This window comes from Syngnathus leptorhynchus, chromosome 12, assembly GCF_054491065.1.
Source record: "Syngnathus leptorhynchus isolate UIUO chromosome 12, UIUO_Slep, whole genome shotgun sequence".
Taxonomy (NCBI): Eukaryota; Metazoa; Chordata; class Actinopteri; order Syngnathiformes; family Syngnathidae; genus Syngnathus; species Syngnathus leptorhynchus.
In genome coordinates, this window is record NC_141206.1 from 5,883,192 (window position 1) to 5,903,733 (window position 20,542).

The following is a 20,542-nucleotide window of genomic DNA, read 5'->3' on the forward strand; positions in this document are numbered from 1 at the left end:
TTATATGGTAAGTGTAGTTTTCATTACTAGATTTATTTTTCATTTACAAGAACATAAGCTGATAAATTAATGTTAAAAATCATGAATTAATTTAATTGTAATAGTTTTTATTTGAATGCGTCATATCAATACCGTATTCTGACAACGCTGTCGCAAACAACCCTGCATCATTTCCATGACGATCTACTATCCCGACTTTTAAAGTTTATATTTGAAAAGGTGCTTTTTAAATGAATCATGAATATATTTCGTCCCATTATAATTCAAATAAGCTTGAAATTTTCATATTTTCAATATTCTTCGACACTTTCTTTTTATCCTCTTTAAACCTCTTTTTCTATACACCTGCTACCATCATTATATGGCAACGTCGTGAGCTCTTGATTACATCGTCAAAGTGGTTAGTAGAACGCCGTGTGTACGTCCACACCGGACATTTATGAAAGTTTCTTTGGTATGTTCACAACTGGCGTGAGATAATCATCCTTTCCTAGGGGGACGTGGTTGGCAGCAGGCGTGTTCTTTGACAGTTCGTGCAGTCGTCGGACTTCCAGCTGCAGGCTAGCTGCGGTTAGCATCCGGTTAGCTTCGCCGCACAACTGGGCTCATCTGGACGGGGAAGGTTAGGGCGTTTTTGCTCCGAGGAGCTGCATGGATGAGCTGGTGAGAAGTTTGCCCTCCCCGAATCTCCCGGGGATGCAACTACCGCGTCTGGACACACACAAGGGCTGGTTGTTTAAATGGACCAACTACTTGAAGGGATACCAGAGGCGATGGTTCGTCCTCAGCAACGGCCTGCTGTCCTATTACAGGTATCGTAAAAGTAACGGGACTGTGTGAAGGTCAACATTCCACTGGATTTTGATGTCCTAAAAAATGTAAAAATAGTTTTTACTTATTTTATTTAGAGGATGGATGTTAAATAGTTAGGTAAATATAAGCCATTTAAATTGTTTATTTGAAATATGCGTCTGAAACATTTTGTCATGCTTCTAAAATTGTACAGGCAACAAAGGTGAAAATTATGAACAAAGATAGATTGAGAGATGTTTTGTAATGTGGGAGGAAGTTTGAATAGTTTCGGGAAAAAAATAATAATTCATCATCTATCCATTAAACGAATGCAAATGTGCTGGAGCTTATTTCATCAATTAATTATTATTATTTTTATTTTTTTTGTCCACCCTTCAGAACCCAGGCGGAGATGGGCCACACCTGCAGAGGAACCATCCCCCTGGCGGCCGCTCAAATCGAGCTGGGCGATGCCTGCCACTTGCTGATAACCAACGGAGGGCGGAGCTATCACCTGAAGGCCACCTCTGAAGCGGAGTGTCAGCACTGGTTATCTACTCTGCAGCAGGCCAAAATCAACGCCAACGCTCTCATACATCACTCTGGTAAGGCTTACAGTGAGTCTACGTGATATTTAAATGCCTTGATAATGTTGTTTAATGCATATGGATTAGACATCTAGAGTATTATCCCTCTGCCATCTGCACCACCTACCCTATGCAAAATAGCTTGACACGATGCCAGGTCAATTTAAGCGAGAGGAAACGTCGATGAGTGTAAAACACCTCGATTTAAAGAAATATTAAAGGGACCAAAGTCTATGTTGTTGGTTTTTGCTCAGGGGGAAGAAATCCGCTTTTTTTTTTTCAATATCGTCAATCCATTGTGGAGCAATCTGTAAATAAATGCATCTTAAACACCACTTTTTCATCAGCATAATTGATATGCCTCATCTTATGTTTTGGTGTGAAATGGAGACAAAAAGTATATTCTAAAACGCCAAAATGTGTCCATATACATGGGAGAGTTTCAAATGTTTTTGTTTTTTTAATCTCTCAACAAGCAAGTTCAACATCCTGAAAATGACAGTATGAAAAAAATACTGATATTATTTCATTATAGTTTCATAAATAGGTCATATATTAATCACCTTTACCCAATTCAAATAAGACATTTAGATCAGATATTCATTACTAGATTTGCTACATCAGATATTTTAAAAAAATGGGGAGTCTTTTAGACGCTTTAGGTTTTAGATAGTAGACAAGGCGTTATGAAAATGCTTCCTCTTATTTTTAGCCACAATGTGAACCACCAAACGGCCTTCAGGCATTCTAAGTGTGGACACAAGAGGGCAGTGTTGTCCAAGAAGGACCTGTTAAGGGCGAGGAGCAATACATAGAAACATATCATCTTGTCATCCACAAGGCCACCTAACGTTATTATTTTTTTTATGGGATGTTTGCTCCTGACATGTAATGTCCTGTTATAAAATCAATTGAATATACTACTGTGATGTGAGTGCCACGATGACGTACACTCTCTCGCACAAGCGCCTCCTCTACCCCTCTCTGGTTTGGTCCACTATGACGACAGCAGGGATGAATAAATGAATGACCTTGCTTTAAGCGCCGCCTCCCCTTCTGGAAGCGCAAGAGGCAAAAAAAAAATGAGAGAGAGAGAGCAGGAAGATTTTCATTCAGAATATTGTTCAGCACTCAAGCTGGCAATAAGGCGGGATGAGTGCAGACTCCCCATTGAAAGTCACCTTGTAAGTAACCAGTTAATTGCTGCTTACTGCTCGGAAAAGATTAAGGCTTTAAAATAGAAGCTGTATTATCTGTGAGTGTTTTCATGCATGTGGAATTGCTGCTTTTTGTTTGCATTCACGGACATTTGAATACAGTAATTAGCCAACAAGTCATTTCTTTAAAGTTGGAGATTTTTTTGCATGAGTTCCTCATTGTATATTATTTTGTTTATTGCTTTAATATTTCAGTAGTATTTGATTTGGGGTTATTAGATGCATGTACTTTTGTACTGATTACATTGACAATAGATACTTTAATGTTCCCACTTACTCTGGCCAGTTTCGCATCAATCAAACTCCCTTAATAATGAATCGCCTATAATACAACAAAAGAGAATGAGGCTATTGTGTGTCCCTCAAAAGGGAAATTCAGCATTTAGAAGAAGAATGTAAAAATAAAAATATGTATATACTGTGCATTTAATGCATAGGGAACAAGGCAAAAAAAAAGACTTAGAGATTGAAGATATGATAACTGCACTGTGGTTACGCTGCAGGAAACCTTCAGCTTGGTGGAGAGTCCAACTTTGAGTTTGTCCTCCCACACGTGTCCATAGTAATGCTCTAGCTATCAATTGTGGGTGTGTTTGCGTTCGTGAGTCACCAATGACACCCAGAAGCAACTCTCCAAAGCATTTATACCTCTTAATCATATATATTTCCACTTCACGATAAATCATATGAGATTAATCCCCCCCCCCCCCCCCTCGCTCTATATGGGTCATAAATCTACTCCAGGCATTCGAAGGGGTTTTCAACATTTGCCTTATAACATTCCCCCTTCTATTTATTCATGTTCTTTGTCCTTATTCAAGCCTTTAGAAAAAGAATAGTTTGTCTCCGACTAGGTCACCACTTAGTGAGATCCAGACTAAAAGTCCAGCCCACATGTCCTGCCCTGCTTTTAAAATCTCTGTGACTGATGGAGAGTCTCAGAGAAAGAAAGGGTGGCGGCAAATTGGACTGCGTCATCACCCCCCATTTCTAAAAATAGCCAAGCACAGGCTTATGTTTCCAGGGCAACCGTCTTGATTCACAGCTTCCCCCTCATGTAAAAGGATGGAGTGTCTGGGATGGGCGGTGGAGTGTTTTCATCCACGCGCCTTGTCCCGTTAGCCTCCTCTCAAGCAAATAACTAGGGAGCGGTGAAATATCATTTAGGGTTGTAGCAGGAGAACAAATTTCACTTAATTTGTCCAAAAGTTTTTATGTTGCTCATCTAATTATGCCAATGACAGATAGTGACAGGCAGAACAATTAAATGCTTTTCCATTTTGTTGTTTTCCTCCATCTTTTAAAGAAGTCAACCCAAACATTTTCTTTGTAATATGTTCTGTGTAATGTTTCCACCTGTTTTTATCCCTCTCAAGGGGCGACCATTTTTAGACTTGCTGTCGACTGAAAATGACATCACAGTTAGCACTTAGGTCACAACCAATCATGGCCCAGCTTCAGAAAACTGGTGCCCTGTGATTGGTTAGCACCTGAGACCTGCTAAGTGTGATGTCATTTTCAGTTGACAGTACTTAGCAAAATGGCCGTCCACTGAGATGCATAAAAACGAGTGAATTTTGCTGCCAAACTCATATTCCAAAAACACAATATTAATCAGAATGCTATGTTTAGATTATTTGGGGCACATAAAACATTGTTGTAAAGTAAAAAAAAAATGGGGTTGACCCCTTTTGATTGGGCATTAGGATCAAGTGCAAAAACTGTAGCAAATGAATGTTGTTTTTTGTGATCTGTGAGCAGATGACTCAGGAGATGAAGAAAGTCCTGGCCCGCATGACGCTCGAGCCCTAAACCAAGGCGTGTTGAAGACATTGGCCAGTAAGCTGGATGATCTAAGCACCTGTAATGAGCTGATCGGAAAGCATGGCGCCGCCCTTCAGCGTTCCCTCAGCGAATTTGAGGATCCCCGCGGGTGCGTCAACGGCGCAGACAAACTGAAGACCGTTAACGAGCGAGCCGCCCTCTTCCGCATCACCTCCAATGCTATGATCAATGTGAGTCTGAGCCTGCAGCCTTCCTCATTATCTGTTGCTCTCTCCCCCGGGCTGGGCGCGGAGGGGCGTCTAAGTTCTGTGTTGTGTTCTCACCTCAGGCTTGTCGTGACTTCGTGGATGTAGCGCAGTGTCAAAATAGGAGGTGGCAGAAAACCCTGCAGCATGAGCAAGAACAGCGTCACTATCTGGAGACCACCATTGAGCAGCTAGCCAAACAGCACAACAGCCTGGAGACGGCCTGGAGGGAGAAGCCCACCTCGTACACAGGTGAGAGACACAATGAAATCCAAAAAGTGGAAGCTGCTTTTTTTTTGTGATGATTCTTTCAGACGACCATTGTCCTTCTGTTCTTTAGTATACACTCACTGATATCCATAAAGAAATAACATGCTGTGTGCAGGTGTGCAGAGATCATGCGAGGTGGACGGGAGTGACGAGAATGATGAATTCTTCGACGCCATGGAGGACGCGCCTTCATTCATAACGGTGAACGCGGAAACCAAGCACAGGTGAGATTTTGTGTCTGTGCTAAATTGATTTGTCTTTCTGTTGTTCTTCACCAAAACAATTCTTTCTCTCAGGCGCTCAGGGAGTAGTCAGAGTATGATGAGTGGCGGAGTCCCCAGTGACTGGACCTTAAATGAGAATGTAGGTGGCTTACTTCTTCTTCGGGCACACGGAAATCAACAAATTGCAGCCTCTTGTTACCTATTTTTATTTTTTCAGGACACCTCAGACTCGAACCACATGCAGCTACGCAGAACAAGACGCAGCCGTATTCCAGACAAACCGAATTACTCCCTCAACCTGTGGAGCATCATGAAGAACTGTATCGGCAAAGACTTATCAAAGATACCCATGCCTGTAAATGCGTCGGCGAAGATTTCAAACCACCGACGGAATTCTATTTGACTCGATGCCATTCCTTCTGTCTCGCCGATCGTCGGCAGGTCAACTTCAATGAGCCGCTTTCAATGCTGCAGCGTCTGACCGAGGATGTAGAGTACAGCGAGCTTCTGGACCGGGCGGCTCGCTGCGGCGACTCCTTGGAGCAGATGTGCCTGGTGGCCGCCTTCTCCGTCTCCTCCTACTCCACCACCACCTATCGCACATCCAAACCCTTCAACCCTCTACTTGGGGAGACCTACGAGCTTGACCGGCTGCAGGAATACGGCTACCGCTCCATCTGTGAGCAGGTAGGTTTCCAAATTGTACAAATATATATTTGCGGGAAAAAAATCAACAATGAACAATTTTAAGTATTATAAAATTGCTACTTATCATAACGCTGTATGGTGTACTTCCAGGTGAGTCATCACCCACCAGCTGCTGCCCACCACGTGACCTCACAGCGAGGATGGACCCTATGGCAACACATCACTATTGACAGCAAGTTCCGTGGGAAGTACATCTCTGTCGTGCCACTCGGTAAGAAGACAAAGCGGCGCGTGTTTCCATGCCTTCCACCACAAAGCTCCTAAATTTACCTTTAAAAATACAATTGGAGGAAAGGAATTCTAATAATTAAATACAAATAATAATAAGACAACCGTATCGATGAGTATTATTCAATATGACATTTTCTCATGCATTACTGCCATCTATTGGTAAGGAATGTGAAGCAAACATCCTACTGACCTAGTACCATTGATAAGTATTTTAGGCTGTGGTTACACATGGATATATTTGTTCATAGTATACCTCAGTGTCTTTCCATCCAAAATAGGGAAGATTCATCTGCAGTTCCACTCAAGCGGGAACCACTACGTGTGGAGCAAAGTGACCTCAACGGTTCACAATATCATTGTGGGGAAACTCTGGATTGATCAGGTTGGGTTGCCCTCATTTTGTGCGCATCCAGTAAATTGTTCATTAAGTTGAAGTCATTCATGAGTAAGTCAAAGATTTTTTTTTTGTTCTTGTCCCTGACAGTCTGGTGACATCGACGTTGTAAACACCACCACCAAGGATACCTGCCATCTCAAGTTCTCGCCCTACAGCTACTTCTCCAGAGACGTCCCCCGTAAAGTACGACAGCAAGTCCTGTGATCTGTTTGGTGAGATTCGCAAATGTACGGCAGAGGTGTAACTGTGTTTTATTTTCCAGGTGACGGGCATGGTGGTGGACTGTGAGGGCACGGCTCATTACATCCTATCAGGAACGTGGGATGAAAAGATGGAAAGTGCCAAAATAGTGGATAGCAGTCAAGGAAGCGGTGGCTCGGAAGGCAAACAAAAAACCGTTTATCAGACTCTTCAGCCAAAGCTCCTGTGGAAGAAATACCCTCTCCCGTACGCCTTTACAAAATCATTAGCACCTTCTCTGTAAATAACAAACGTACCATCTCTCACTTCATCTCCCCCTTTTGGTCCATCAGGGACAATGCAGAGAACATGCATTATTTCTCCGCCTTGGCTTTGACTCTGAATGAGCCAGAGGAGGGGGTAGCGCCCACCGACAGCCGCATGCGTCCGGACCAACGGCTGATGGAGGCCGGCTTGTGGGATGAAGCCAACACGCAGAAGCAGCGTCTGGAGGAGTGTCAGAGGCTAGAGAGGAAGAGGAGAGAGGTCCAAAGCATGCAGTCCATCGAGGAAGGCAAGTCCTTGAAATATACCGTTTTCTTGTACAATGTGTGCTGTTTGGATATACAGTAACATGGTTTAGCACGTCAGGGTGTAATTTTAGGTGCTTAGCATTAGCATATTTGCATCGCTGTTAATATATTCGTGGTGGTTGGAGACTTACCAATCAATTTGATGCGATATCAATTAGGCCTTACATATGCCGTGCGTGCAGGGCAAGAAGTGGAAGTGTACCGGCCGCTGTGGTTTGAGAAGAGAACAGACGAAACAAGAGAAAGCAGCTACATCTACAGGGGAGGCTACTGGGAGGCCAAAGAGAGACAGGACTGGAGTATGTGCCCCGAAATCTTCTAGAACAAATGGAAGCTGTCACTCAGACATCATGGACTCCTGTCTACGGTCAGATCATATTTGGCACAAAACAGGTTTGTTGTTCTCGAAACTGGAAAGACACACTTATTGATGCTTGCTTCTTTTGACAAGGGACTCCGGGCCTTTAATGGACCCTGCTTCGTTTCCATTGTTACATTCTGGAGCTGCCTGAATGGGACTAAGCTGCTTTGCAAGTAAATGCTTTGGAAACGATATTAGCTATTGCTAGGATGTAAATGAATTTTACTTTTCCATTTTAAAACCGAATGAACGGGTAAAATGACATCATCATTGTTCCTGGAGAACAGTTATCATCCATCATGAGATGTAGACAATCTGATTTTTAAATCCAGTAGACGATAGAGTGAAAGGGAATTGCAGCTTTAATGAAATTAAGTATATATAATTGATTGAGCCTAGAAAATTGGAGTTAGACCACAACAAATGTGGGCCTGTTAGAAATTATAGTTATAGCACTGGTTTCACTCTTTAGAGTTGTCTGCAATAAGTTGACTGCCTTGTTACTTGAGAAAAAAAACTCGGGCAGATGAGCAAAATGCGTTTTATAATGCACAAAAACATATTTATTCTGAATCCTAATTTAAAGGTAAAAAATACTATTGCAAGAAAATAAATGGGCTAGAAAAGCAGCACAAATACTGAAAGCTTCATGCGCAGCTCCGCTCTAGTCAGGACGATTAAAAAAAAATAATAATACGAATAATCTGTTTATTGTACAAATATGAGTCACTGGTTGACTTTTGCCTGTCTATAGGAAATATAGAAGTAGAATCATGTCATTCAGAATTACTGTCAGAAGTTTCCATATTTACTTGAATATCCCGAACATGGCTGTAAACAAATGATACTGTAAATATGATATGTCAGGTTACATTATAATCTAAACCATATGAATATTTATTCATATGACTTTTAAGTTCAGATAAAGCACAACAGTGAGGTTTACCTGCAAGTTACCCAAATATCAAACTTTTGACACACTACGTGGACTGTACCAATGTTTAAAAAGTGTGAATATCTTTCACCCAACTCTGAGTGGACTCTTACTGGAACATGTGAACTCACCATTTGTGCCCGACGACCTTCAAAATGTTACCCTTTTTTTTTTTCTTTTTTCTTACTCAAATAAAAACACAGAGCTATCGCTGAGACGGTGTTTGCTGTCCATGCGTATGTTGACAAGCTGTATTAATGCAATATAGATATAGTTCTACACTAAATAAACAATTTTGTACTAAATATTTAAATTGAAAATGAACACTTTATAGGTTCTTTGAAGATTCAAGTTATGTTATTCTTTTCACATCACAAACAAACCCTTTCACCTCTTATATCAAATATCTGTATATGTCTGAGAGAAAATGCTTCTAACTTGATGATGGAGTTTTTTTTTCCCCAATTATCATACTACTTTGGGAAATAGTAGAATTTTCTAAAGTTGCCACTTTTCAAGGTGATTATAAACATTAATCAATTTTTTTGCTGCTACAATGTGAAGGCCCCATGACTGGCTTTGCCTTTGACCTATGTTGCACTGGCCCTTTAAGAAAAGAAGAAAAAAAATCAAAACACGCGATGCAGTCGACGTTTTTGAGTCCGCCCTGTTGCAGTGAAGCTGCGATGTTTTTCAGCGGTCAATGCACTCGTCGATAGATATAACAAGAAGCGGCAAATATTATACACACTTTTGGGAAAACGCGCTGGAACGCAAACTATAGTGTAGACAACGTCACGAACCCGGAAGTAAAAGGTGAAACTGTTTTTGGTAGACCTCTAACTAGCCACGAGCTAACGTTAGCATCACAACACGAGTGAGGAGCCCGGCTCCTTGTAAAGGTCAAATAAGGTAAGCGTTTATTGTCAACAAATTACTGTTACCTTTTTACATTTTAAGCGTTTAACACGTGGTGTTTTATATTACTACATGAATTTAAAGCGGTGCAATTTATCGCGGAATGAAAGAGTTCGCTGTTAGCTATCTTACGCTTAAAAGCCAGCTCATATTTAGTGACCTTATAAATAATATTCTTGAAGACTTCTGATGGTTAATAAACACGAGCTGCTATTTAAATCGATCACTGATGATTCTTGAAGTTTCTACTTTGAAGTGTATACGGTCATTCCTGCCATGACGTCATCCCGTTTTTTTTTCCACTGGTGTGTCACGGGCAGTTTGGTCAGGTTAGGAAGGAATTTTGAAACCTGTACACTACATTAGATTCCCTTTTTGTGGTTTTGTAGGATGCAATTCAATTGCATTCATACCCAGGCAAGTTGTTAGGCAGCAGTCTACGTCATCAAAATAGAAGCACGTGGAAAGAGGAGGGGAGTGCAGCAACAATGTCAACATTCTTTCCCAGTTCTTTAAAAAAAACAGTTAAACATTTCCCAGATGTTTTAACATATAAATATGACATGATTTGATTAAAACACATTTCATGATTTCAATTGAAGGTGAAACGTTTTCTGAGGGTTTTGTGCAGTACATACCCCTCAAGCATCTTTGAATTTTTATAGTGGGCCTGCCAAAAGAAGAGTCTCAGCATTCAAGAGAAGATAGAAGCCTTGCATATACTTTGGGAAGGACAGAATTAAAAATCCAAAGCTTGTCCGACAAGCTGGGCGAGACGCTCTTCCACGCCCGTCGTGCTCATTGGTGCCAATCAATGAATGGCTTTCCTTTGGCAAATCAAAAATTCCACGTTAGATTAATTATTAAAAATCAAATACCTATACTTTTTTGCCCTTAATGTGTGCTGTCTGTTTTTCCTCAACAGTGAGCACGATGTTCTCATCATGATCCACGCCGATGGCTTCTCAAAGTACGAGGCGAGCACACAGCCGGGAACCAGAAGGAGACCCCCAGCAGAGATGCTCCATCTTCTCTCTGCAGTTATTATTTGGCTGGTGACTGGCACCACCATCTCCAGCCTCAACAAATGGATCTTTGCCGTGTACAACTTCAGGTACCCCCTGCTGCTGTCCGCTCTGCACATGCTTACGGCCATCGTGGTGGACTACGGCTTGATCAAACTGCGGATGATCAACCACACGGGGGCGACAGATCAGGACTTGACCCCGGGGGCTAAATGTAAAGTCTTCCTGCTGAGTCTTACGTTTTGCGCCAGCATCGCCTTTGGCAACATGGGGCTGAACTATGTGCAGCTGTCTTTTGCGCAAATGATCTACACTACCACGCCGCTCTTCACGCTGGCCATCTCCACTCTGATCCTGGGCAAGCAGCATCACATCCTCAAATACACGGCCATGATGCCCATCTGCCTGGGGGCCTCCTTCAGCATCATGGGGGAGGTCCAGTACGACCAGACCGGCTGTCTATTTGTCATCGCAGCCACCATGTTCAGGGGTGTCAAGTCCATTCAACAGAGTAAGTCATCATTTTTCATCTGTTCCTCAATTTAGTTTTTTTTCAATTGCCTAAATTAATACATCTGAATAAATAATTGGTGAATTGATGTTGTGTAAGTAATAAAATTACCTCTACTAGTAAATAGAACTAATTTCTATAGTTAAATGTATTGTTTCATAACAAGTCATTCTAAATACTAAAATAAATTAATAATTCATTAATTTTGGTCTCAAAATACATTTCAAATTTTAGGCTTCTTAGCGGAGCTAACTTTGGAAAGGAAGTAGAAACACTTTTTTTTTTTTGTCTTTTTCTGTCCTTTAACAGTGTGTAACGTACATATTTCCATGTATAACTCAAAATTACACACGTCGGCCTACTGTGGTGCAGCTTTTGAGTTATAACGAGATTTTTCCGAAAAGTTCCAGCAGCAAAGTGGTGGAACTGAGACACATTCCACTGTGGAATGAATGTCACATGGACCGCACCCTCATTGAATGTATCCAATGTTCCAATCCCATCTTCTTTTTTTTTGTGGGTAGAAGAAATTATTGCTGCAGGCTCAACTTGAGTACGTTTCTCTTGTGAGTAGATAAGTGCCTCTAACATGCTTGAAGAAAAGTGGATGGCAGCACGATTACATGATTTTTATAGATTCCCCACTCATAGTTGACATGACAAGCAAACTTTTATTTTTCCTGATTGGATGTCTGAACAAGATCATTTCCCCTCAGGCAATCTTCTCCAGGAGGAGAAGATCAACTCTGTGTTCCTGCTCTACCTGATGTCCATCCCCAGTTTCCTCATCCTGACCGTGGCGGCCCTGGCGCTCGAGAATTGGGCTTTGCTCGAGTCACCGCTGCACTACGACCGGCGCCTGTGGATCTTCATCCTGCTGAGCTGCCTGGGCTCGGTCATGTACAACCTAGCCAGCAGCTGCGTCATCACGCTCACGTCCGCCGTCACCCTCCACATCCTTGGTAACCTGAGCGTGGTGGGCAACCTCCTGCTTTCTCAGCTGCTCTTCGGCAGCGAGCTGTCCTCCCTGAGCTGCGTCGGCATCGTCCTCACACTGTCCGGCATGCTCATCTATCAGAACTCTGAGTTCATTATCAACTACATGGACACGCGCAAAGCCAAAGCCACGGATTCACAAGGTGAGAACAAAATGGATCCCACTGAAATGAGATGCCAGCATAGAACAGAGCAAGATAAAGAGCACAAGACGGACTGAAGTAAGTTCTGCTTAAGGCAGAAGTCAAAACAAAAAAATGTTCTTAACAATAATACATTCGATGTGCACCCATTAGTCTAAATGCGATATTCTGCCTAATTCAAATTTCACAAATAGAATATTAATCAGAATGCCGTGTTTCGACTAGTAATTTTTTTTATTGTGAATTTATTTATCCCCTTTTCGTAGTCGACCTTATAAGGTGATCCTCGCTGATGATGATGTGCCAAAGTACAGGAATCCCCCCAAGCCCTACTGTTAGTCAACAACAAAAAAGTTAATAGTTGTTTTTATTAATCATTTTAAAGTATAGTTAACCTGGTGGCATGATGGCATTCTTTTTTTTTTTTTTATGCCAAAGTCACTTGATTGTACTTTTGACACACAGACGCATGCGCCTTCATATCTGTGTCCATTAGATTGCTTCTACAGTAAATCGATTTACATTATTTACAAGCGTGTGTCAAATGTATGACTCAATGCAGCTGCAAAAATTTACTAAAGATGGGTTCAAAAAAAATTCGATTAGTTACGGGGGGGTTGCTGTACTCAACCGTCCTCTTCACTGTGCCAATTCTACTGTCTTGTGGAGACCAGAAGCATTGGCCTTTTTTTTTTTTTTTTTTTTTAAATTCTGCATCGTTACCTCTCCTATCTTCTCCTTCGAATATCACTCCGACATGTCCGCCACCTACAGGTGGTGTGTAAGCACACTTAGAGTGTTTGGATACCTCGCCAGGGTTACATGACGTGTCACCTAGACTGCACTGTGACGTTTGAAGCGACACTATGTCTGTTGGTACTGTTACATGACCTCCTGAGTTTTTTTCTTAAAGGGGGCGGGGGGCTAGAATTTTGGCAGCTTTTGTCAGATGCCACAAGAAGCACGTGTTTTGTCACCAGAACAATACATTCAAAAAATAGAACCACACATTCCCCGGAAGTGGTGTTTTCCAAACTTCAGATGTTTTATATTTCGGAAAAAAAAAAACTATTGCAACACTACCAAGAACAAAAATTGATTAATTTGTAAGGAAGAATTATAATTAGCTCAGTTTCTGTGCCCTAAAACAAGCTTTCATCTTGCAGCCTTGAATGACTGCAGAGGATATTGTTTTAATATTTGGACTTCTGCTGGACGGTGAGAAATATTGTTTGCTGTCATTTGATGACAGATTTCCCTCCACCCTCTTATTTAAAATATATATATATATGAATATATTTATTTTTTAACGATAGGACCAGTCACTGGCTTTGAAATGTCTTGCACAAACGTCAGTGTTCGTGTTGTCGGGTGTCAGGCGGAATGCTGAATCCAGCTTCTTCTGTACCCAAAGACCCCCCAGGATGTTGATGAGACATTTTCCTCCTTCTCCACATGTAAGCGTGTGTGTGTGTGTGTGCGTCAGTGTGTGTGCGTGCCATGCGAGCAAGCGAAATGTTTACTTTTGTTCAATCGTTTTCATTGCACTGCTGTGTCAAACTGGTTACACACCTGAGGGACACCAAAGCCAATTTTGTGGTGGAAAAACAATTGATTTCAGTCATTTAGTAGAGATGGGGAAAATGAAGCTTCAAAATTGCTTCATGAACCACTTGTATTTTTTTTTTTTTTTTTCCTCCAGATGGCACTCTCTGTTCAATATTGGGTTGATCGAGTTACCTCAGGCAGCTTTTGTTGCACACCACCGAGAAAATAAAAGTAGAACTGACATGTTACGAGCAAAACACATGTTCATCTTTGGCGGTGAACACTTGTGCACTGATTAGGTTCATAGCTGCTGGTTGGATGTATTTGTGTTTTTTTTTTTTTTTATGATTTGCATGATGTATTTTTATTGTCCAAAACGACGAGTCGACAGTTCGCATCAGGCCTTATCGAGACATTCTATGGAAGAGAGGTTTATCTTTTTTTTTTTGGGAGGCAAATGTATGTGTGTTGGGGAATCATACAAACACAATCTGCTGTTTCTTCAATAGAAATAAACGGACTGCTACAAGAACTTACTTTTGAATTGTATAACTTTCTTGTTGCACCTTTTTTGTTTGTTTGTGTTATATTATGTTCACCATTGTTGAAGTCTTAACAGATACATATTTTCTAGGCCTGTTGCAAATTTAATCCAGTTTTTTTTTTTTATTGTACTACTAAAACCACTAAATTAGACTAGTGACCCAAATGAGCGCTTTATTCTACAAATGATGCCTCAAAAATAAAAAGAAAAACTGCTAATGTTCTTTTTTCTGATGTTACCGCCAACGTTTAAATGCCAACAAAATATTTTCATGATAACCATAAATCCAGACTTTTTCACAACATGGAAAAGTGTCTGCCTCTTTCATAAGAGCAACACTATCTATACGTATGTATATTTGAGGGGAGAATTAAAAAAAAAGCATATTGTGATAATGTGGTTGCATAAGTGTACACACCCTCATAAATGGGGATTAGTGTGTTCAGAATTGCCCAATCACATTCAAACGCGTTAAATCGCCGGATAACTAGTGAGATAAGTATAATACACTAATTATTCATATTAATTGCATATTTATAGTTCTAAGCTTTTTTTTTTTATCTATATACTAAAAAAAAAGGTTCAGCAGTTTTAACAGGCAAGATCCAGAGAAATGACTGATGTGCTTCTCCTTCCTTCTGTAAGTAGCCTCCTTTCAAATATGTAAGCAATGCTGAAATGAGACAGAAGTGATGAACGAACCACCCCTGAAGAGAACAGGTGAGGGTCTCCTGCATGGAGTTTACATGCTCTAATGTCCACTCATTGCTTTATTAGGGCTTTCCCTGGCCTTATCTGATTCCCTCTCTCTCTCTGCTACATTACTATATTTGTACGTGTTTTTCCAAACACTGGGCCAGTCGCTGCAGTGACGCCGAGAGCCACTTCTGCATGTTTCCTCTCAGTTTACATTCTTCGTACTAACAAGGGCCGGGGAATGTCCTCCTTGTATTCCCCGTGTCATTTCTTTCAACCGTTAGAACATTATAATCAGTGATGGAGCCCAAGCCTCAACAAGAACACGGATTGAGTGCGAGCGTGACCAGCGAGCAACTTGCTGCTATAGAAGATGAGGATGTTCTCAACAAGATGGTGAGCTATCTTCTAGTATAGGCCATAATATTAGGCACACCCGCATGAAGTAATGACATCTGATACAAAAATGGTCATATTGTGAATATGTTGTGCTTGTAGATTGATGTAAAACTTGTTTGCATCATCCTTGAAACATTTGGAATATCATCCGCTTCTTATATTAATCATTATTAATTAATTAATAGAATAATTATTAGTACGATTTCTCAAATAGACTGACTACAATAATAAACCCCCCCAAAAAAACATATTGTTAAATCAATACCAATATCAATATCACATTAAAATTGAGCATCAATTTAACCCCTTCAGTCACTCATCGCATTCAGTGGAAGTGTGTTTTTTTTTTTTTTTTAGCTGGACAACGCTTCAGAATTTGAAGAGCGGCGACTCATCCGTGCTGCGTTGAGGGACCTGCTGAAGAAGAAGCGAGGTGAGCTCAACTCTAGGAGATGTAGAATGACTTTTTGCCCCCCCCCCCCCCCCCCCCTCCTCCTAAACATGATCTAACAACCGAAACTCCTCATCAGACAAGCGGGAGCAGGAGCGAGGGTCCCGGCAGCAAGACTTGAAGCAGCAGGGATTGAACAAAGGCGGCACGCCGGGTGGGGGTGCAACGAGGGCACCCGTCAACCAGCAGCCTGCAACAAACAGTGATGATGCTCTCATAAAATTATTACATTGCACACATTTTGCAACATTCATTTGAAGCTTATTTTTTTTCATTAGGTCGACCAGCCTCTTCCATGACAGCGGGCAGGTGAGTCTTTCTGGCTATTATTAGGGTGAAATATTTATTTGTAGCAATTTATTTCAAATCAGATTTTTTTTTTTCCCACTAAAATGAATGTGAGAGTCATAAATTATGTTTAATTGAGATCAGCATTATTTATTGTGCATCGGGACACAATGCGGATTTGCATGCAAGTCTTTTAATGTAGATTGGTGATAAAGTCATAATTGGGAGTAAACATGAAAATCACTTCTGGGGCAACAAACACAATCCATTTAAAAACGACCAAATGTGGACTCTTCTCCACTTCTCCTCAGTAAAACGGGTTTTGCTCAAGCCACCCAGAAATGCGCCCCCTCTGCAGCACCCAATGCGAAAAACGTCAAGCAGATGCTTCTGGATTGGTGTAAAGCCAAAACGGAGCCATATGAGGTCATCGTGTCTCCGCCGTCCTTTGCTGTGACTTGCTCTGCTGTCTTTTCTCATAGCAACTGTCTCCGCTCTTTTAGGGGGTGGACATCCACAACTTCTCCTCCAGCTGGAAGGACGGCATAGCTTTCTGCGCTTTGGTTCACCGCTTCTTCCCAGATGCCTTTGAGTATTCCACCCTGAACCCTAACAAGCCCAGAGACAACTTCCAACTGGCGTTCAGCACTGCAGAGTTAGCACTTCTTCCTTGTGTCGCCATTTGTGTGAATGTCCGTGTTGCTCTTTGACTCTAACGTTGATGCTCCTCCTCCATCTATAGGAGACTGGCCGGCTGCCCCCCACTCCTGGACCCCGAAGACTTGGTCCGGATGAAGGAGCCCGACTGGAAGTGCATTTACACGTACATTCAAGAGTTCTATCGCTGCCTAGTAGAAAAAGGCCTGGTCAAAACCAAAAAGCGGACTTAGTGTTTGTCTATAATGGACATTACTGGGTCTTTAATTTTATTTTTTTTAAATCTGCACTAAAATATTCATCCTCATTTGAAATGGAAAGGTATTTCATTCGGTACACCGAGCCACTTCATTAGGTACACCCACAGTCACAATGAGATATGAAAATGCAAAATCTGACTTTACAATCACAATAAAGTGCACTTTGGATTGAGACTGTCAGAAGCGGTATTAAATTAATGACATCATTGAATTCTGTTACTGATACTTTGTAGCCAGATCAGCAAAACTCAATCCACTCTTCAATTGATTCATAAATCCCTTTGTGGTGTTCCGAAGTCCTCGTTGGCTGGATGCAGGAATCAACACAGGCGCTCGTCACTCTCAGCAAAACAAAGTATTTATTCCTACCAAAATTGTCTAATAACAACATGGGCTTTGCAGTTTGTGTGTGTTTGTGTGTTCTTTGTTGTCGGTCGCCACGTTGATAATTGTGTTTGCCCGATCCTGCTGCAGCGATAATTCAGGAGTGGTTGTGTCCTCCTTTCATGAAGCTGACGTTTCACATACAAGGATAATTGCTGCATGGTTTTGATGTCCTTTAGCTGGACTGCCAACAAAGAAGTTCTCGTCTTCACCGGGAGATTGACTTTCCTGCCACAGCTTCGAAGACCTGAGGTCACACAAGCCTCTCCAGACCTCCTCAGTGAATGAAAAATGAAAAGCAATTATTGCAAGCAGTAATTAGTTAACTTGTGTCTTCTAAATGGCAACTACGTGGTGAGCATAAATTCTTTAGATGAAAATTCCAGTTTATAGAAAGTGAAAAATGTGTTGAAAATAGCTAAATAAGTCAAACGTGAAAAATTCTTAGGCCATAAATTAAATTGAATTCCTCACTTTTACTCCTGCTGATAGCATGCACATTGCGAGCTAGGAAAGGGGAGGAGCTTGCTGTAGAGGTCACAGGAGGTAGAGATGGCAAAGAAGGCACTGGAGGAGGTGAAGAACCAGATCAGGTGGCGAGTACAGGTACTGTTTCAAGCCTCTTCACTTTTTCGTAGGAGATGAAGAGACCACGGGAGGTGACGGTAGAGGTGACGGAGTAGATGACGTCGAGGGTTCGGTATCCGGTACGGGATCCAACGTGGGATCTGGTGTGGGCCTCTCTACCATCTTGAAGAACCGCTCCAGGTTTGACTGGAAAGAGACCTTCTTCTCCTTCTCCCAAATGTCCTTATAACACCGTAGATTATCCATGACCCCCTTGAAGACCCTCGCGTATCTAGCCGTGTCGGTGTCCTCTGCCTTGAACTTCAACAAGCCTTCCTCTATCAATAAGAAACCTGCTGCCAAGCTCTTGCATGTGAATTTTGGATTCAGTGTGTCATCTCCTGCGTTCTGGCTCACTTCTGTCTCCATCTTGTTGATTAACGGAGGATTCGAGAACAAACCCTCACCCAGTACTTGTTGAGCACAACACTTATTCACCCCTTCCCTAATTGTCTCCGCCAAGGCAGTAGGGAAATCATTCCCTGCTTCGTTCTCATTATTGGCTGGTTCACCTTCCACTCGGAGGTTACGCAAATTTGCGCGAGCTTTAAATCGCATAAACCAACCTCGACTGGCCACAAATGATTTCTCCTCACTGCCTTCTCCCTTTTGACTTTTTAGCGTCTCGTAAAGACGCTTTGCCTCTTGTTGGACTAATACGAGGCTCACGGGGAGACGCTGCTGGTGCCGATCATCTAGCCAAATCACTAGTTGTCTTTCCATCTCCATCATTAACCCGCTGTACTGTTTGCTTATTATAGTCGATTTCATATGCGGAGATGCTTTGACGTGTTCCAAGATGCGATCTTGATCTTTAATGATAGTCGCTACGGTAGAGCGGCTTAAGTCGAGAACGCGCCCGATGTTCGTCGGCGTTTCTCCCCGTTTCGATCGCTTTACGATGTCTAACTTCACCTCCATGGTGATGGCTTTCCTTTTTTTCGAAGGGCGGTCGTCGGATAATCCTACCTTGCCCTTGCGAGGCATGATGACGGCTAGAAAGTCAATACAGAAGAAAAAAAAAAGTATTTATGCACGCACAGCACACCAAAATGGCGAATGGCGGAAAGTGAAGCCCGTAACTTGCTCCGAGTCACAACGCGACTACGTATTCCGAGTTCATAGCTACGACACTGACGTAACTTAATACAACATAATCAACGCTATGTCATGCACTAATAAAGAAGCTTAAGGGATATAATTATGCACAAATACGAAAACAAAGCTACAAACGAAAATACCAATTCCTTACTTTTACCTCTTGTTGTTTTTTTTCTTGAGACAATTGTGGGGTGACGTTTTTTTACGCCACTTTTCTGTTTCTACAACCTGCAGTCTCTGTCTTTAACCGCTTTTGTAGTCATATTTACAGTAAATAGTTGCTTAAAAAAATATTTCTATGTTGCATATGCAGAAGAGATTTGCGTTGAGTGCTGCAAACCATGCATTCTTAAGTCACTTCACAATCTAAGCCCCCCTTCAATAATACAGGAAAATAATTCGCTTACGTTTACTTTTGATTAGTTTGGGTCATCCGTCGCGCGACAATGTAATGTAAACCGTGGACTGTCTCCTTTGGATAAGTTCCGCAAAGCCGATATGAAAACTTGTTCGGAGTTACGTTCCCACGACACCGACGTAACTTGTACGTAACACATCGTACTCTTTATCACTACCCTACGCTAACGCTGTAGTTTAATCATGATTCCAGTATAGTTTATGCAAAACATTTGCATATCCTACACAAATCAAAATCAAATTAAAACAATTGCAAACAAAGAAAAACTTTTGTCTCCTCAATCGTTTTGTGCACTGCAGTGCCGCGTGACGTATTCTCACACGCAAATTCACGGAGCGACATTCGTATTAACGCAATGATTTATTAATAACTATATATGTCCCTTACGACGCAGACGTCACTTGTTAGTGTAGAATATAACTGGAAACGCAATCACGTCATATTGATGCCGGTTCCTAATGTTTTACTCTTTCTGTAACCTCAGACAAAAATAAATGTTATTATTATTTATTGTATGTAACACGAAGGAACCATTAAAATAGATTTTCATTTTAATATACAAGTAGTAAAATTGATATCCAGCTTAATTTACTCATTAATAAATAAATCAAAATCTTATAACAGTTCGATTTTAATTTTTTTTGTTTCCAAAACGAAAATACCACGAGACACATCCATTTTTTTGTCACACACATAACACAATAAAGACAAATATTTAATGAAATTAAAACCGTATTTCTACAACATAGCATTTTATTTATTAAACACACATGCCCCCCCCCCCCCCCCATGAATTGAATGCGTACAGTAAGCGAGAAGGTTCAATTCAATCGATGCGAAGATTCACGTTTGATTAACGGCAGCCATTACTGCATATAGTTTAAATGATGATATGTTATTTGTAGGATATTGACGCATCGTTTCATTTTACTATCAGTTATATTTTCTCCATTCTCAAATATGCAAGATGAAAGGAAATTTAGTGCAAGGATGAAAATCTCTCCTGAATATGAGATGCATGCGTCATAGGCGAGTGTGGAGCGAGAGAGGTG

The 20,542-nt window shown here is 41.4% G+C and overlaps 3 protein-coding genes across 4 annotated transcripts; all 3 read left to right on the plus strand.

Annotated features, from left to right (window-relative positions):
- The first annotated feature begins 155 nt into the window (after positions 1–155).
- Positions 156–7,559, plus strand: osbp2a (oxysterol binding protein 2a). 2 transcript variants are annotated; one of them, XM_085926557.1, is made up of 14 exons: positions 156–812; positions 1,192–1,397; positions 4,358–4,611; positions 4,710–4,878; positions 5,012–5,120; positions 5,193–5,259; positions 5,338–5,475; positions 5,562–5,807; positions 5,919–6,039; positions 6,338–6,441; positions 6,544–6,639; positions 6,719–6,903; positions 6,990–7,210; positions 7,412–7,559. In XM_085926557.1, exons 1-14 carry the CDS (start codon positions 652–654, stop codon positions 7,549–7,551), a joined length of 2,217 nt encoding a protein of 738 aa, XP_085782683.1. In that variant the 5' UTR covers positions 156–651; the 3' UTR covers positions 7,552–7,559. The 2 variants fall into 2 exon arrangements, with proteins under 2 accessions (XP_085782683.1, XP_085782681.1); XM_085926555.1 differs by having other exon boundaries at positions 156–400; positions 495–812; positions 5,193–5,475.
- Positions 7,560–10,386: 2,827 nt separating this feature from the next.
- Positions 10,387–14,289, plus strand: slc35e4 (solute carrier family 35 member E4). The gene is made up of 2 exons (XM_085926558.1): positions 10,387–10,978; positions 11,695–14,289. The coding sequence occupies exons 1-2, from the start codon at positions 10,387–10,389 to the stop codon at positions 12,192–12,194; spliced, it is 1,092 nt and encodes a 363-aa protein (XP_085782684.1). The 3' UTR covers positions 12,195–14,289.
- Positions 14,290–15,083: 794 nt separating this feature from the next.
- smtna (smoothelin a) lies at positions 15,084–17,171 on the plus strand. The gene is made up of 7 exons (XM_085927052.1): positions 15,084–15,301; positions 15,662–15,737; positions 15,835–15,957; positions 16,034–16,064; positions 16,355–16,469; positions 16,547–16,698; positions 16,786–17,171. Exons 1-7 carry the CDS (start codon positions 15,206–15,208, stop codon positions 16,931–16,933), a joined length of 741 nt encoding a protein of 246 aa, XP_085783178.1. The 5' UTR covers positions 15,084–15,205; the 3' UTR covers positions 16,934–17,171.
- The last annotated feature ends 3,371 nt before the right edge of the window (positions 17,172–20,542 follow it).

Excerpts from the sequence above, each read along its gene's own strand:
- osbp2a (XM_085926555.1), top strand. The coding sequence starts at position 652 with ATGGATGAGCTGGTGAGAAGTTTGCCCTCCCCGAATCTCCCGGGGATG. Across the intron at positions 5,121-5,192 it reads AACGCGGAAACCAAGCACAG|GCGCTCAGGGAGTAGTCAGA; the intron begins GTGAGATTTTGT and ends TCTTTCTCTCAG. Across the intron at positions 6,640-6,718 it reads CCAGAGACGTCCCCCGTAAA|GTGACGGGCATGGTGGTGGA; the intron begins GTACGACAGCAA and ends TTTATTTTCCAG.
- slc35e4 (XM_085926558.1), top strand. The coding sequence starts at position 10,387 with ATGATCCACGCCGATGGCTTCTCAAAGTACGAGGCGAGCACACAGCCG. Across the intron at positions 10,979-11,694 it reads TGTCAAGTCCATTCAACAGA|GCAATCTTCTCCAGGAGGAG; the intron begins GTAAGTCATCAT and ends ATTTCCCCTCAG.
- smtna (XM_085927052.1), top strand. The coding sequence starts at position 15,206 with ATGGAGCCCAAGCCTCAACAAGAACACGGATTGAGTGCGAGCGTGACC. Across the intron at positions 15,302-15,661 it reads AGGATGTTCTCAACAAGATG|CTGGACAACGCTTCAGAATT; the intron begins GTGAGCTATCTT and ends TTTTTTTTTTAG. Across the intron at positions 16,470-16,546 it reads CCAAAACGGAGCCATATGAG|GGGGTGGACATCCACAACTT; the intron begins GTCATCGTGTCT and ends CCGCTCTTTTAG.